We start from the raw sequence: 18,319 nt of genomic DNA on the forward strand, positions 1-18,319 counted from the left end.
TTAGACGCGACCAAAATAAACATTGATTTAATTTTGATTTGATCCTGGAGTGCCATTGCAGGGTTTCATTCCAACCAGGCACCACACCTCACTCTACTAATCACCTCCCCAACTGTGCTCGTTGATCAATATAAGTGATTGGCTAATTCACACCAAGGTCTCAAAGATCGAAAGCAAAGCAGGCCAACTGAAGAACCGATCCTCGAGGTGTGTTACATCCATTCCCATTCATAGCCAACTTCTCTAGTACAACAATGTCCCTGTTTATGAAAGGACTTAGTGTTTGGTTCCTGCTGGATACTGTAACGGAACTGAATCAACAATTGCATAATTACTAGGATCAAATATCTAGCCTAAGTCTTAGATTGTGATCGTGAAAGTTGAATGACATCCAAAACAAAGTTGAGGAACGGTCAAGAGAAATAGTTGAGATAATTCACAGAATTTTCCACAAAAATAAATTGTAGGGTTTTGTAGGATTACTGAAAGAGCTCTGAATCTAAACATCCCTCCATAACACATACAAATTAAATATCTTGCTGGCCCATCAAAACCGGGCTGAGCAAGATTGCACAGATGAGGACTGACACACAACATTGGGATGAGAAGCATTCCTGCCTCAGTTCAATAACATAACTTCCCACTTAAATCCATTTACTAAATACAAAATAAATATCACATATACAAACAAACTCCTACGTATCAAGCCTGGATGTACTATAGATCATTTACACAGTTAATGTCACCAACTATGGTGCTGAGAGCCACAGAACAGGGTGTACAGACTTTCTACCAGCCCGGCGCTAACACACCTGATTCAACTAACCAAGACCCTGTTTACATGCAACTGTAATGAAACAACAGCCTTCATACCCCTGAAACAGGACCATTACCGGTAATGAAACAAAAGCCTTCATACCCCTATAACAGGACCATTACCTGTAATGAAACAAAAGCCTTCATACCCCTGTAGCAGGACCAGGGTTGGTTCCCTGTGCCCACTCATTTTCCCTGGGTGATGAGGCTATAAGAGGGAGTCTGTCCCTGCCCCTGGGTGACGAGGCTATAAGAAGGGGTCTGTCCCTGCCCCTGGGTGACGAGGCTATACGAAGGAGACTGTCCCTGGGTGACGAGGCTATAAGGAGACTGTCCCTGCCCTGGGTGATGAGGTTATAAGAAGGGAACTGTCCCTGCCCCTGGGTGATGAGGCTATAAGAAGGAGACTGTCCCTTCCCCTGGGTGACGAGGCTATAAGAAGGAGACGGTCCCTGCCCCTGGGTGATGAGGCTATAAGAAGGAGACTGCCCCTGGGTGACGAGGCTATAAGAAGGAGACTGCCCCTGGGTGACGAGGCTATAAGTTTCCGGTTCCGGTTGGAGCGAGTGGTCGCATCTGCACGTCGCTCCAACGGGTAGTATAACTTTTTCATTATATTTCATTATATCACAACGGTTTGATTTGTCTTATCTTAGCAATTTCTTCTCAGCTAGCTACATAGCCGTCTTTGTATCAAAGATAATTGCGTAATTATCGTATTTCGCCATCCTAACGTAGTCTTCACTAGCCAGCTAGCTAACGTCCACTGATTAGCTGCACTGAGAAACTATTACTATTTCACTCAACTGAACGACTTGATTAGTTTAGTGTTAGCTACCTACATAGCTGTCTTTGCTGTCTTCGTATCATCGTATCCAAGATAATTGTGTTGTTTAGGTTTAGAGTGTGTAGTCTTAGAGTGATTATCTTAATTTACCGAGGTTAGCTAGCCAGCTATTTGTCGTCCTTAACGTAGGTGACTCTGCTAGCTAGCCAACTCTGCTAGCTAGCCAACGCTAGCCAACGTCTTCTGTATAGAACTCAACTACCCGGTCGCATTTACAGGTTGTATCACTTTTTCACTTCATTTCATTACAGTACAACGGTTTGATTTGTTTGATCGTAGCTAGCTACTTAGCTAGCTACATAGCCGTCTTTGTATCAAAGATAATTGTGTAGTCTAGAGCGATTTTCTAGGTTCGCTAGCCATCTATTGTCGTTCTTTTAACGCAACGTAACGTAAACAACACTGCTAGCTAGCCTGCTAGCCCCCGAATAGCAACACTGCAGAAACTATTACACTCAACGGAACGACTTGATTAGTGTAGTGTCAACAACGCACCCACTGCCAGCTGGCCTACTTTAGCAGTACTGTATCATTTTAATCATTTTAGTCAATAAGATTCTTGCTACGTAGCTTAACTTTCTGAACATTCGAGACGTGTAGTCCACTTGTCATTCCAATCTCCTTTGCATTAGCGTAGCCTCTTCTGTAGCCTGTCAACTATGTGTCTGTTTATCCCTGTTCTCTCCTCTCTGCACAGACCATACAAACGCTCCACACGGCGTGGCCGCGGCCACCCTACTCTGGTGGTCCCAGCGCGCACGACCCACGTGGAGTTCCAGGTCTCCGGTAGCCTCTGGAACTGCCAATCTGCGGTCAACAAGGCAGAGTTCATCTCAGCCTATGCCTCCCTCCAGTCCCTCGACTTCTTGGCACTGACGGAAACATGGATCACCACAGACAACACTGCTACTCCTACTGCTCTCTCTTCGTCCGCCCACGTGTTCTCGCACACCCCGAGAGCGTCTGGTCAGCGGGGTGGTGGCACCGGGATCCTCATCTCTCCCAAGTGGTCATTCTCTCTTTCTCCCCTTACCCATCTGTCTATCGCCTCCTTTGAATTCCATGCTGTCACAGTTACTAGCCCTTTCAAGCTTAACATCCTTATCATTTATCGCCCTCCAGGTTCCCTCGGAGAGTTCATCAATGAGCTTGATGCCTTGATAAGCTCCTTTCCTGAGGACGGCTCACCTCTCACAGTTCTGGGCGACTTTAACCTCCCCACGTCTACCTTTGACTCTTTCCTCTCTGCCTCCTTCTTTCCACTCCTCTCCTCTTTTGACCTCACCCTCTCACCTTCCCCCCCTACTCACAAGGCAGGCAATACGCTCGACCTCATCTTTACTAGATGCTGTTCTTCCACTAACCTCACTGCAACTCCCCTCCAAGTCTCCGACCACTGCCTTGTATCCTTTTCCCTCTCGCTCTCATCCAACACCTCCCACACTGCCCCTACTGGATGGTATCGCGCCGTCCCAACCTTCGCTCTCTCTCCCCCGCTACTCTCTCCTCTTCCATCCTATCATCTCTTCCCTCCGCTCAAACCTTCTCCCACCTATCTCCTGATTCTGCCTCCTCAACCCTCCTCTCCTCCCTCTCTGCATCCCTTGACTCTCTATGTCCCCTATCCTCCAGGCCGGCTCGGTCCTCCCCTCCCGCTCCGTGGCTCGATGACTCATTGCGAGCTCACAGAACAGGGCTCCGGGCAGCCGAGCGGAAATGGAGGAAAACTCGCCTCCCTGCGGACCTGGCATCCTTTCACTCCCTCCTCTCTACATTTTCCTCCTCTGTCTCTGCTGCTAAAGCCACTTTCTACCACGCTAAATTCCAAGCATCTGCCTCTAACCCTAGGAAGCTCTTTGCCACCTTCTCCTCCCTCCTGAATCCTCCCCCCCCCTCCTCCCTCTCTGCAGATGACTTCGTCAACCATTTTGAAAAGAAGGTCGACGACATCCGATCCTCGTTTGCTAAGTCAAACGACACCGCTGGTTCTGCTCACACTGCCCTACCCTGTGCTCTGACCTCTTTCTCCCTCTCTCTCCAGATGAAATCTCGCGTCTTGTGACGGCCGGCCGCCCAACAACCTGCCCGCTTGACCCTATCCCCTCCTCTCTTCTCCAGACCATTTCCGGAGACCTTCTCCCTTACCTCACCTCGCTCATCAACTCATCCCTGACCGTTGGCTACGTCCCTTCCGTCTTCAAGAGAGCGAGAGTTGCACCCCTTCTGAAAAAACCTACACTCGATCCCTCCGATGTCAACAATTACAGACCAGTATCCCTTCTTTCTTTTCTCTCCAAAACTCTTGAACGTGCCGTCCTTGGCCAGCTCTCCCGCTATCTCTCTGAATGACCTTCTTGATCCAAATCAGTCAGGTTTCAAGACTAGTCATTCAACTGAGACTGCTCTCCTCTGTATCACGGAGGCGCTCCGCACTGCTAAAGCTAACTCTCTCTCCTCTGCTCTCATCCTTCTAGATCTATCGGCTGCCTTCGATACTGTGAACCATCAGATCCTCCTCTCCACCCTCTCCGAGTTGGGCATCTCCGGCGCGGCCCACGCTTGGATTGCGTCCTACCTGACAGGTCGCTCCTACCAGGTGGCGTGGCGAGAATCTGTCTCCTCACCACGCGCTCTCACCACTGGTGTCCCCAAGGCTCTGTTCTTGGCCCTCTCCTATTCTCGCTATACACCAAGTCACTTGGCTCTGTCATAACCTCACATGGTCTCTCTTATCATTGCTATGCAGACGACACACAATTAATCTTCTCCTTTCCCCTTCTGATGACCAGGTGGCGAATCGCATCTCTGCATGTCTGGCAGACATATCAGTGTGGATGACGGATCACCACCTCAAGCTGAACCTCGGCAAGACGGAGCTGCTCTTCCTCCCGGGGAAGGACTGCCCGTTCCATGATCTCGCCATCACGGTCGACAACTCCATTGTGTCCTCCTCCCAGAGCGCCAAGAACCTTGGCGTGATCCTGGACAACACCCTGTCGTTCTCAACTAACATCAAGGCGGTGGCCCGTTCCTGTAGGTTCATGCTCTACAACATCCGCAGAGTACGACCCTGCCTCACACAGGAAGCGGCGCAGGTCCTAATCCAGGCACTTGTCATCTCCCGTCTGGATTACTGCAACTCGCTGTTGGCTGGGCTCCCTGCCTGTGCCATTAAACCCCTTCAACTCATCCAGAACGCCGCAGCCCGTCTGGTGTTCAACCTTCCCAAGTTCTCTCACGTCACCCCGCTCCTCCGTTCTCTCCACTGGCTTCCAGTTGAAGCTCGCATCCGCTACAAGACCATGGTGCTTGCCTACGGAGCTGTGAGGGGAACGGCACCTCAGTACCTCCAGGCTCTGATCAGGCCCTACACCCAAACAAGGGCACTGCGTTCATCCACCTCTGGCCTGCTCGCCTCCCTACCACTGAGGAAGTACAGCTCCCGCTCAGCCCAGTCAAAACTGTTCGCTGCCCTGGCCCCCCAATGGTGGAACAAACTCCCTCACGACGCCAGGACAGCGGAGTCAATCACCACCTTCCGGAGACACCTGAAACCCCACCTCTTTAAGGAATACCTAGGATAGGTTAAGTAATCCCTCTCACCCCACCCCCCCTAAGTTTTAGATGCACTATTGTTAAGTGACTGTCCCACTGGATGTCATAAGGTGAATGCACCAATTTGTAAGTCGCTCTGGATAAGAGCGTCTGCTAAATGACTTAAATGTAAATGTAAATGTAAGGAGACTGCCCCTGGGTGACGAGACTATAAGAAGGAGACTGTCCCTGCCCCTGGGTGATGAGGCTATAAGAAGGAGACTGCCCCTGGGTGATGAGGCTATAAGAAGGAGACTGCCCCTGGGTGACGAGGCTATAAGAAGGAGACTGTCCCTGCCCCTGGGTGACGAGGCTATACGAAGGAGACTGTCCCTGCCCCTGGGTGACGAGGCTATAAGAAGGGAACTGCCCCTGGGTGATGAGGCTATAAGATGGAGAACTGTCCCTGCCCCTGGGTGATGAGGCTATAAGAAGGAGAACTGTCCCTGCCCCTGGGTGATGAGGCTATAAGAAGGAGACTGTCCCTGCCCCTGGGTGACGAGGCTATAAGAAGGAGACTGTCCCTGCCCCTGGGTGACGAGGCTATACGAAGGAGACTGTCCCTGCCCCTGGGTGACGAGGCTATACTGAAGGCTAGACTGTCCCTGCCCCTGGGTGACGAGGCTATACGAAGGAGACTGTCCCTGGGGTGACGAGGCTATAAGAAGGAGACTGTCCCTGCCCCTGGGTGATGAGGCTATAAGAAGGGAACTGTCCCTGCCCCTGGGTGATGAGGCTATAAGAAGGGAACTGTCCCTGCCCCTGGGTGATGAGGCTATAAGAAGGAGACTGTCCCTGCCCCTGGGTGATGAGGCTATAAGAAAGGAACTGTCCCTGCCCCTGGGTGATGAGGCTATAAGAAGGAACTGTCCCTGCCCCTGGGTGATGAGGCTATAAGAAGGAACTGTCCCTGCCCCTGGGTGATGAGGCTATAAGAAGGAACTGTCCCTGCCCCTGGGTGACTAGGCTATAAGAAGGAGACTGTCCCTGCCCCTGGGTGACGAGGCTATACGAAGGAGACTGTCCCTGCCCCTGGGTGACGAGGCTATAAGAAGGAGACTGTCCCTGGGGTGACGAGGCTATAAGAAGGAGACTGTCCCTGCCCCTGGGTGATGAGGCTATAAGAAGGGAACTGTCCCTGCCCCTGGGTGATGAGGCTATAAGAAGGGAACTGTCCCTGCCCCTGGGTGATGAGGCTATAAGAAGGAGACTGTCCCTGCCCCTGGGTGATGAGGCTATAAGAAGGAACTATCCCTGCCCCTGGGTGATGAGGCTATAAGAAGGAACTGTCCCTGCCCCTGGGTGATGAGGCTATAAGAAGGGAACTATCCCTGCCCCTGGGTGAACTGCCCCTGCCCCTGGGTGATGAGGCTATAAGAAGGAGACTGTCCCTGCCCCTGGGTGACGAGGCTATACGAAGGAGACTGTCCCTGCCCCTGGGTGACGAGGCTATACGAAGGAGACTGTCCCTGGGTGACGAGGCTATAAGAAGGAGACTGTCCCTGCCCCTGGGTGATGAGGCTATAAGAAGGGAACTGTCCCTGCCCCTGGGTGATGAGGCTATAAGAAGGCCCCTGGGTGAACTGTCCCTGCCCCTGGGTGATGAGGCTATAAGAAGGAGACTGTCCCTGCCCCTGGGTGATGAGGCTATAAGAAAGGAACTATCCCTGCCCCTGGGTGATGAGGCTGTCCCTGGGTGATAAGAAGGAACTGTCCCTGCCCCTGGGTGATGAGGCTATAAGAAGGGATCTGTCCCTGCCCCTGGGTGATGAGGCTATAAGAAGGAGACTGTCCCTGCCCCTGGGTGACGAGGCTATAAGAAGGACACTGTCCCTACCCCTGGGTGATGAGGCTATAAGAAGGAGACCCTGTCCCTGGGTGACGAGGCTATAAGAAGGAGACTGTCCCTGCCCCTGGGTATAAGAAGGACCCTGCCCCTGGGTGACGAGGCTATAAGAAGGAGACTGTCCCTGTCCCTGGGTGATGAGGCTATAAGAAGGAAACGGTGGTTACCTGGATAGTTGTGGCAGCCAGTCTCATCCTGGTGAAGTGTTTCCTCTCCAGCAGGGCCCTGAAGCGGCGCTGCAGAGTGACGATACGGTTCAGGACTTCCCTGTGAAGCAACGCCTGCAGTCGTTGACGCTCCACCTCCCGCAGGAACACCTGACAGTGGACACAATGAGTGGCACATCATACACACATACATATACACACTCTCACTGTTCAAGTATGGACCTCCCCCTCCCTGGATGACCAAACACAGGAGCAACAAGAATTTCAGGTATGGGAGCTATGAGCTGCTAATTATAGACATCAAACCAAAGGAATAGTGCTGGATCCATCTATCCGTCTGTGTGTGTGTGTGTGTGTGTGTGTGTGTGTGTGTGTGTGTGTGTGTGTGTGTGTGTGTGTGTGTGTGTGTGTGTGTGTGTGTGTGTGTGTGTGTGTGTGTGTGTGTGTGTGTGTGTGTGTGTGTGTGTGTGTGTGTGTGTGTGTGTGTGTGTGTGTGTGTGTGTGTGTGTGTGTGTCAGTGTGTTCTTGTGTGTGTGTGTGTAATATAATGTCACTGTCCTTATTTTTCTGTTTCTCTGTTTAACTAAGTTCAATAACCTAAAGTGTGTGACTGTGATGTCAACTACCACTCAAGACAAACATGACAGACCATTTTTCTTCTAACTATAAGGACAATGCAAGGCATGTCTGTCCTGTGTGTGTTCAGAGCACCTGTGTTTTAAGGATGTCCATTCTTGGGGCTATGTTAAATTTATAACATCCTTGTCTCTCAGAAAGACTACAGTGCTGGTAATATAATGTCACTGCCCTTCCTTATTTTTGACTGTTTAACTAAGTTCAATAACCTAAAATCAGGACAGGCAGCTGGGTGAATCTCCATGGTTTTAATCTACTGTAATGACCAGCTGTGGTGACTGAAACTGATGGTCAACTACCACTCAAGACAAACATGACAGACCATTTTTTACTTCTAACTATAAGGACAATGCAAGGCATGTCTGTCCTGTTTAAATATACTATAGTGACAGTATAGTTCATTAGCCCAGCACCTGTGTTTTAAGGATGTGCATTTTTAATCTACTATAGGACCACAAACGTTTCTATAGATAAGGCTACTATAGTCTAAATTTGCCAAATTAAACAGAAATCTAGTGACAGGCAGCTGGGTGAAGAGTACAAAATCTACTATAGTGACAGGCAGCTGGGTGATCCCCTACTTAGTGACAGGCAGCTGGGTGAATAGTACCATGGAAAACAAGACAATTGGAATAGTATAAATCTACTATAGTGACAATTGTGGGTGATGTAATGACAGGCAGCTGGGTGAATAGTACCATGGTTTAAATCTACTATAGTGATCTTAGTGACAGGCAAAAAGTCCATGGTTTGATTTTAGTGACAGGCAGCTTCCTAGTACCATGGTTTTAATCTACTATAGTGACAGGCAGCTGGGTGAATAGTACCATGGTTTTAATCTACTATAGTGACAGGCAGCTGGGTGAATAGTACCATGGTTTTAATCTACTATAGTGACAGGCAGCTGGGTGAATAGTACCATGGTTTAAATCTACTATAGTGACAGGCAGCTGGGTGAATAGTACCATGGTTTTAATCTACTATAGTGACAGGCAGCTGGGTGAATAGTACCATGGTTTAAATGTGACAGGCAGCTTTTAATCTACTATAGTGACAGGCAGCTGGGTGAATAGTACCATGGTTTAAATATACTACTATAGTGACAGGCAGCTGGGTGAATAGTACCATGGTTTTAATCTACTATAGTGACAGGCAGCTGGGTGAATAGTACCATGGTTTAAATATACTATAGTGACAGGCAGCTGGGTGAATAGTACCATGGTTTAAATATGACTAATAGTGAATCTAGGCAGCTGGGTGAATAGTACCATGGTTTAAATATACTATAGTGACAGGCAGCAGCTGGGTGAATAGTACCAATGGTTTAAATATACTATAGTGACAGGCAGTAGGGTGAATAGTACAATGGTTTAAATATACTATAGTGACAGGCAGCTGGGTGAATAGTACAATGGTTTAAATATACTATAGTGACAGGCAGCTGGGTGAATAGTACCATGGTTTAAATATACTATAGTGACAGGCAGTAGGGTGAATAGTACAATGGTTTAAATATACTATAGTGACAGGCAGTAGGGTGAATAGTACCATGGTTTTGCCAACTTGGTATCCATCGGGAGCAAGGTCCACCTGGCCCAGATACTGTCCGATGCCTTCCTGGGTGGCACTGGTGCCCTCGGGTAGCAGCACACGGAAGTGGCGGATGAAATCCTGCCAGGCAAGTAGAGGGAAAATGAGAAACACACACAAAATGGTTATTATAAATGTAGGAGGCAGTCCTCAACGGCCACTGTCTCTACTGGTTGACTCTTCTCTATGTACTGATCAGCTGTTTGACTGGCCTTCTCTCCATTGGTCTGAATCTGTCACAGGGAGCACAAAACACTGCAGCCCCTGAGGATTGGAGTTGTTCATTTCTAAGTGACATCACCAGCTAGTCTGAGGACAAGATCCAGTTCGGGGCACATGTGGTTTTAGGGATAGTCCATGGTGATATTTACAGGGAGACTAACTAACATCATCCCAAAAAGATTCACTCTGCCACTCCTCCAAACGGAGGACCGTTGTCTGATGTCAACACAGTAGGGCAGTCTGGGAAACCGGTGAAAGCTGTAGGGGTGTGGCTGACTGACTGGGAAACAGATGCTGTGTTTTTATAATTACCCCCACAGGGCCGAGTGTTTCATTACAGACTATAGAGGCCCTGTTCTCCACCATGACATCAGGACAGTCTTCAGAAGATGACACGCGCACCAGATATTTTTCATCATCACAGAGGACCGCAGCTCTAATCTGTCAGGGGAATTCAGATAAATGACAATGTCAGGCTGAGGCTAAAACTATCTCGTGTTGTGAGTAAGTTAATGAGCGTATGGGCGGGGCATTCCTTCTCGTTTCACCGTCAAGGTTGTGTATTACAAACGTTCCATCACAGTGGTTTTTCCCGGTGATCTAATGTTTGGCTTCCACAGCTGTAAACACTAGTTCAACGGTTCCTTACAGGACAAGCAATACACGAAAATAAAAGGTGATGCTACTATAAAACTGAAGGATTTGCTAAAAGTACAGTAACAAGCTAGACACTAGACAATCTATAACATTATTGTGACATTACTGTACCCAACTAGTCATATTCAAATGCAACCTAACTTAAGAGCACTGTCCTAATAGTCCCACAATACTATCATACAAACATCAAACTTAGTCTTCGAGACAATATGACCACCACTTCAAATCGCAAGCAAGTAATTTCTTACAGCAGATGCCATTGTTTGCTCAATGAATAGCACAATAAGTTGCAACTACAAATCACCAAGCCAACTGAAACACAGAAAGAAGTGGAAACAATGACTCAGATGTTGGACTCAGATTACTGAGCAACAGAGGACATGACTCTGAGGTTGCTGAGCAACAGAGGGCATGACTTTGCTGAGCAACAGTTAGGTTGCTGAGCAACAGAGGGCATGACTCGGAGGTTGCTGAGCAACAGAGGGCATGACTCGGAGGTTGCTGAGCAACAGAGGGCATGACTCGGAGGTTGCTGAGCAACAGAGGGCATGACTGAGCAACAGGAGGTTGCTGAGCAACAGAGGGCATGGAGGTTGCTGAGCAACAGGAGGTTGCTGAGCAACAGAGGGCATGACTCAGAGGTTGCTGAGCAGGGGCATGACTGCTGAGCAACAGAGGGCATGACTCGGAGGTTGCTGAGCAACAGAGGGGTTGCATGACTCGGAGGTTGCTGAGCAACAGAGGGCATGACTCGGAGGTTGCTGAGCAACAGAGGGCATGACTCGGAGGTTGCTGAGCAACAGAGGGCATGACTCGGAGGTTGCTGAGCAACAGGGGCATGACTGGAGGTTGCTGAGCAACAGAGGACAGGTTGCTGAGCAACAGAGGACATGACTCGGAGGTTGCTGAGCAACAGAGGACATGACTCGGAGGTTGCTGAGCAACAGAGGACATGACTCGGAGGTTGCTGAGCAACAGACATGACTCGAGGTTGCTGAGCAACAGAGGACATGACATGACTCGGAGGTTGCTGAGCAACAGAGGACATGACTCGGAGGTTGCTGAGCAACAGAGGACATGACTCGGAGGTTGCTGAGCAACAGAGGACATGACTCGGAGGTTGCTGAGCAACAGAGGACATGACTCTGAGCAACAGTTACTGAGGAAACAGAGGACATGACTCGGAGGTTACTGAGGAATAGAGGAAATTGCACCAGGGCTCGAGTCCACACCACCTTTGGACAGAAGGAAAATGTTAACGTCCACACCACCTTTGGACAGAAGGAAAATCGCTAATGAGTGACTGAAACTTGCACTCTTTGTTTCATGTTTACAGGGGAGAAGACCGGGCAGATTAACTGACTAATGTCTACGATGTGAGTGTTTCTAGGAGAGAAGACCGGCAGATTAACTGACTAATGTCTACGATGTGAGTGTTTCTAGGAGAGAAGACCGGCAGGACTTAACACTTAACACTGACTAATGTCTACGATGTGAGTGTTTCTAATGTCTACGATGTGAGTGTTTCTAGGAGAGAAGACCGGCAGATTAACACTGACTAATGTCTACGATGTGAGTGTTTCTAGGAGAGAAGACCGGCAGATTAACACTGACTAATGTCTACGATGTGAGTGTTTCTAACACTGGAGAGTGTTTCTAGGAGAGAAGACCGGCAGATTAACACTGACTAATGTCTACGATGTGAGTGTTTCTAGGAGAGACCGGCAGAACACTGACTAATGTCAGATTAACACACTGACTAATGTCTACGATGTGAGTGTTTCTAGGAGAGAAGACCGGCAGATTAACACTGACTAATGTCTACGATGTGAGTGTTTCTAGGAGAGAAGACCGGCAGATTAACACTGACTAATGTCTACGATGTGAGTGTTTCTAGGAGAGAAGACCGGCAGATTAACACTGACTAATGTCTACGATGTGATGTTTCTAGAGTGTTTCTAGGAGTGTTTCTAGGAGAGACCGGCAGATTAACACTGACTAATGTCTACGATGTGAGTGTTTCTAGGAGAGAAGACCGGCAGATTAACACTGACTAATGTCTACGATGTGAGTGTTTCTAGGAGAGAAGACCGGCAGATTAACACTGACTAATGTCTACGATGTGAGTGTTTCTAGGAGAGAAGACCGGCAGATTAACACTGACTAATGTCTACGATGTGAGTGTTTCTAGGAAAGAAGACCGGCAGATTAACACTGACTGATGTCTACGATGTGAGTGTTTCTAGGAAGAAGACCGGCAGATTAACACTGACTAATGTCTACGATGTGAGTGTTTCTAGGAGAGAAGACCGGCAGATTAACACTGACTAATGTCTACGATGTGAGTGTTTCTAGGAGAGAAGACCGGCAGATTAACACTGACTAATGTCTACGATGTGAGTGTTTCTAGGAGAGAAGACCGGCAGATTAACACTGACTGTCACTGTGAGTGTTTCTAAGATTAACACTGTGGCTGCTAACCACTAATGGATGTCAGGAAGAAGACCGGCAGATTAACTGACTAATGTCTACGATGTGAGTGTTTCTAGGAGAGAAGACCGGCAGATTAACACTGACTAATGTCTACTGTGAGTGTTTCTAGGAGAGAAGACCGGCAGATTAACACTGACTAATGTCTACGATGTAAATGTTTCTAAAGAAGAAGATTAACACTGACTAATGTCTACGATGTGAGTGTTTCTAGGAGAGAAGACCGGCAGATTAACACTGACTAATGTCTACGATGTGAGTGTTTCTAGGAGAGAAGACCGGCAGATTAACACTGACTAATGTCTACGATGTGAGTGTTTCTAGGAGAGAAGACCGGCAGGTTAACACTGACTAATGTCTATGATGTGAGTGTTTCTAGGAGAGAAGACCGGCAGGTTAACACTGAGACAGAGACAGACGGTAGATGGGGTAAATTAGGGATGAGAGTGTGTGTGCATGTATGTATATATGTTTGTGTATGTGTGCGTGTGTGTGTGTATATATAAACTCAGCAAAAAAAGAAATGTCCCTTTTTCAGGACCCTGTCTTTCAAAGATAATTTGTAAAAATCCAAATAACTTCACAGATCTACATTGTAAAGGGTTTAAGCACTGTTTCCTATGCTTGTTCAATGAACTATAAACAATTAATGAACATGCACCTGTGGAACGGTCGAGAAGACAAACACCTTACAGACAGTAGGCAATTAAGGTCACAGTTATGAAAAATTAGGACACTAGAGAGACCTTTCTACTGACTCTGAAAAACACCAATAGAAAGATGCCCAGGGTCCCTGCTCATCTGCGTGAACGTGCCTTAGGCATGCTACACAGCGCCGTGAGGACTGCAGATGTGGCTAGGGCAATAAATTGCAATGTTCCGTACTGTGAGACGCCGAAGACAGCGCTACAGGGAGACAGGATGGACATCTGATCGTCCTCGCAGTGGCAGACCACGTGTAACAACACCTGCACAGGATCGGTACAGCCAAACATCACACCTGTGGGACAGGTACAGGATGGCAAAAACAACTGCCCGAGTTAGACAAGGAACGCACAGCACAATCCCTCTATCAGTGCTATGACTGTCCGCAATAGGCTTAGAGAGGCTGGACTGAGGGCTTCTAGGCCTGTTGTAAGGCAGGTCCTCACCAGACATCACCGGCAACAAAGTCGCCTATGGGCACAAACCCACCGTTGCTGGACCAGACAGGACTGGCAAAAAGTGCTCTTCAAAAGTGCTATTCACTGACGGTCGCGGTTTTGTCTCACCAGGGTTGTGAGCTGTGAGGGGAACGGCACCCAGTACCTCCAGGCTCTGATCAGGCCCTACACCCAAACAAGGGCACTGCGTTCATCCACCTCTGGCCTGCTCGCCTCCCTACCACTGAGGAAGTACAGCTCCCGCTCAGCCCAGTCAAAACTGTTCGCTGCTCTGGCCCCCAATGGTGGAACAAACTCCCTCACGACGCCAGGACAGCGGAGTCAATCACCACCTTCCTGAGACACCTGAAACCCCACCTCTTTAAGGAATACCTAGGGTAGGATAAGTAATCCCTCTCACCCCCCTTTTAAGATTTAGATGCACTATTGTAAAGTGACTGTTCCACTGGATGTCATAAGGTGAATGCACCAATTTGTAAGTCGCTCTGGATAAGAGCGTCTGCCAAATGACTTAAATGTAAATGTAATGGTCGGATTCGCTTTTATCGTCGAAGGAATGAGCCTTACACCGATGCCTGTACTCTAGAGCGGGATCGATTTGGAGGTGGTGGGTCTGTCATGGTCTGGGGCAGTGTGTCAGTTTATGTCTCAGTTGTTGAATTTTGTTTCAGCATCCTCAGACTGAGCTTGTTGTCATTGCAGGAAATCAACGCTGTGCATTACATGGAAGACATCCTCCTCCCCTCCTCACTCATGTGGTACCCATCCTGACATGACCCTCCAGCATGATAATGCCACCAGCCATACTGCTCGTTCTGTGCAAGATTTCCTGCAAGACAGGAATTTCAGTGTTCTGCCATGGCCATCGAAGAGCCCGGATCTCAATCCCATTGAGCATGTCTGGGACCTGTTGGATCTGAGGGTGAGGGCCATTCCCCACAGAAATGTCCGGGAACTTGCAGGTGCCTTTGTGGAAGAGTGGGGTAACATCTCACAGCAAGAACAGTCAAATCTGGTGCAGTCCATGAGGAGATGCACTGCAGTACTTAATGCAGCTGGTGGCCACACCAGATACTGACTAATACTTTTGATTTTGACCCCCCTTTGTTCAGGGACACATTATTAAATTTATGTTAGTCACATGTCTGTGGAACTTGTTCAGTTTATGTTTATAATGTTCATACAAATATTTACACATGTTAAGTTTGATGAAAAACTCATTGACAGTGAGAGGATGTTTCTTTTTAGTTTGTGTGTGTGTGTGTGTGTGTGTGTGTGTGTGTGTGTGTGTGTGTGTGTGTGTGTGTGTGAGTTTGAGTATGTGTCTGTGCATCTGTATCAAAATGCTTACCTGGAAGGTGTATTTGATGCTGTAGCCTGACTGGCGGATGCGCACGGTCTCCAGCATACCCGTGGGATCGGAGCTGCCTGAGCACCAGGCCCTCGTTGAAGCGCAGGGGCAGCTTCTCTGCATTAGAACGGATGCATTTGACAAAGTAGGGCTCTGATTGGCCCAGAGTCTCCATCAGCTTATTGAGAGAGGCCTGTGGTAGGACAGATCAGGGGTGCCATCATTAGTCCAAAACGTTTATTTAAAAAAAAAACCTGTTAATATCTCCAAACGGAAAACATTTCTATTGGACAATTTCAGGTAGGCCCCTCCCTGTTTCGTTTGCTTCTGTTTGGTTCCTAGTGAATACATACCAGGGCATTGACTTCACCAAAAACATATTAAAACATCGTATAAACAGACAGAAATACACGGACGGCACATGGGCTTTGTTGGTTTTATAGCAGGGAGGAGAGGTTTTGTTGGTGTACTGTGGCTTGTTTTATAGCAGGGAGAAGTGCTTTTGTCTGGTGTGAATAAATTGTTGTCATATCTTTATAACCTTTTTAACAACATAATAAAAGACTGTCTAGAATAAAAGGCTAGTGTGTCCTTGGCTGCTGTAGCATGGAGGGTTGGGGTGAGGAGAGAGACGGGTCCTCTTGGGTTCTCTTGTGCCGGACAACAAGAAACAGACTGGATGAGGTCCATCTGAATGCTTCTTTTACTTGTAAAGAGCACTCCTTCGTTGCCCGGGCGGTGTATTTGGGATCATTGTCATGCTGAAAGACCCAGCCACGTTTAATCTTCAATGCCCTTGCTGATGGAAGGAGGTTTTCACTCAAAATCTCACGATACATGGCCCCATTCATTCTTTCCTTTACACGGATCAGTCGTCCTGGTCCCTTTGCAGAAAAACAGCCCCAAAGCATGATGTTTCCACCCCCATGCTTCACAGTAGGTATGGTGTTCTTTGGATGCAACTCAGCATTCTTTGTCCTCCAAACAAGACGAGTTGTGTTTTTACCAAAAAGTTCTATTTTGGTTTCATCTGACCATATGACATTCTCCCAATCTTCTTCTGGATCATCCAAATGCTCTCTAGCAAATTTCAGACGGGCCTGGACATGTACTGGCTTAAGCAGAGGGACATGTCTGGCACTGCAGGATTTGAGTCCCTGGCGGCGTAGTGTGTTACTGATGGTAGGCTTTGTTACTTTGGTCCCAGCTCTCTGCAGGTCATTCACTAAGTCCCCCCGTGTGGTTCTGGGATTTTTGCTCATTTTAACCCCACGGGGTGAGATCTTGCGTGGAGCCCCAGATCGAGGGAGATTATCAGTGGTCTTGTATGTCTTCAATTTCCTAATAATTGCTCCCACAGTTGATTTCTTCAAACCAAGCTGCTTACCTATTGCAGATTCAGTCTTCCCAGCCTGGTGCAGGTCTACAATTTTGTTTCTGGTGTCCTTTAACAGCTCTTTGGTCTTGGCCATAGTGGAGTTTGGAGTGTGACTGTTTGAGGTTGTGGACAGGTGTCTTTTATACTGATAACAAGTTCAAACAGGTGCCATTAATACACGTAACAAGTGGAGGACAGAGGATCATCTTAAAGAAGAAGTTACAAGTCTGTGAGAGCCAGAAATCTTGCTTGTTTGTAGGTGACCAAATACTTATTTTCCACCATAATTTGCAAATTAATTAATTAAAAATCCTACAATGTGATTTTCTGGATTTTCTTTTCTCATTTTGTCTGTCATAGTTGAAGTGTACCTATGATAAAAATTACAGGCCTCTCTCATCTTTTTAAGTGGGAGAACTTACAATTGATTTTTTTTGCCCCACTGTGTGTATGTATGTATGTGTGTATGTGTGTATGTGTGTATGTGTGTATGTGTGTATGTGTGTATGTGTGTGTATGTGTGTATGTGTGTATGTATGTATGTATGTATGTATGTATGTATGTATGTATGTATGTATGTATGTATGTATGTATGTATGTATGTATGTATGTATGTATGTATGTATGTATGTATGTATGTATGTATGTATGTATGTATGTATGTATGTATGTATGTATGTATGTGTATGTGTGTATGTGTGTGTGTGTGTGTGTGTGTCTGTGTGGTGTGGCTATTTCGGTGGCCAGGAATGCACTTCCCCCCCACTCCACTCAGAAGATGTAAGCAATCAGCCACACAACAGGATGTGGGAAGTGATGTCACCACTCGCAGCCTTCTGCCCAGGCTTCCTGCCAGCCAGAGAGGGTTAGAGTACAGGCCAGGGCTAGGGGATATGGGATTGTTGTTGTGGGGGTGGTCACGCCTCTTTACTCTCATACTGCGTCCCAAATGCCCCCCCACACTCCAGGTCCTGGTCAAAACTAGTGCACTATGTAGGGAATAGGGAGTCATTTGGGACTCCTCCTCCCCCACTGTGAGCCAGGAGCAATAGAGACAGCCAGGCATGAGAAAAGACACAACAGAGGAGTTAAGAAAGACAAGATGGTGGGAGGGGATGGAGAGATGATTACGGCTGTGATAAACGGGATGATTATAACTGAGATGAGTTGACAATGTCCCCTTCTGTTTCATCAGCCTACTCAGCTGGTCTTAGAGAAGCTGGGGACTTCCATATTTAAGTATTTACCTTTACTTTGGTGACTACAAAGTCATTTTTAAACCTAGATTGAAAGTAACTGTTCTTTCTGGAAGGTGTGCTGCACCATTTCCCCTACATTTTCCCCCAACATAGTCCAGCAATTTGAGTTCAACCATTGAGCATCAGCCCCTTGTCATATGAGACAGCAGGCAAGATGCACAGGATGAACACACAGCAGGGCGAGAGCAATGACGTGTAGCACATATGTGATGTTGTTCGCTGCTCTGGCCCCCCAATGGTGGAACAAACTCCCTCACGACGCCAGGACAGCGGAATCAATCACCACCTTCCGGAGACAGCTGA

General features: G+C 47.8%; 1 protein-coding gene across 1 annotated transcript in view; it reads right to left on the bottom strand.

Annotated features, from left to right (window-relative positions):
- LOC124035399 (unconventional myosin-IXAa-like) overlaps positions 1–18,319 on the bottom strand; it is a 212,282-nt gene that overhangs the window by 34,978 nt on the left and 158,985 nt on the right. Inside the window, 4 exon segments of the mRNA XM_046348850.1 lie at positions 7,271–7,420; positions 9,455–9,577; positions 15,380–15,442; positions 15,444–15,572. Coding sequence (XP_046204806.1) covers positions 7,271–7,420; positions 9,455–9,577; positions 15,380–15,442; positions 15,444–15,572 — 465 coding nt within the window.

This window comes from Oncorhynchus gorbuscha, linkage group LG05 (genome assembly GCF_021184085.1).
Source record: "Oncorhynchus gorbuscha isolate QuinsamMale2020 ecotype Even-year linkage group LG05, OgorEven_v1.0, whole genome shotgun sequence".
Classification (NCBI taxonomy): Eukaryota; Metazoa; Chordata; class Actinopteri; order Salmoniformes; family Salmonidae; genus Oncorhynchus; species Oncorhynchus gorbuscha.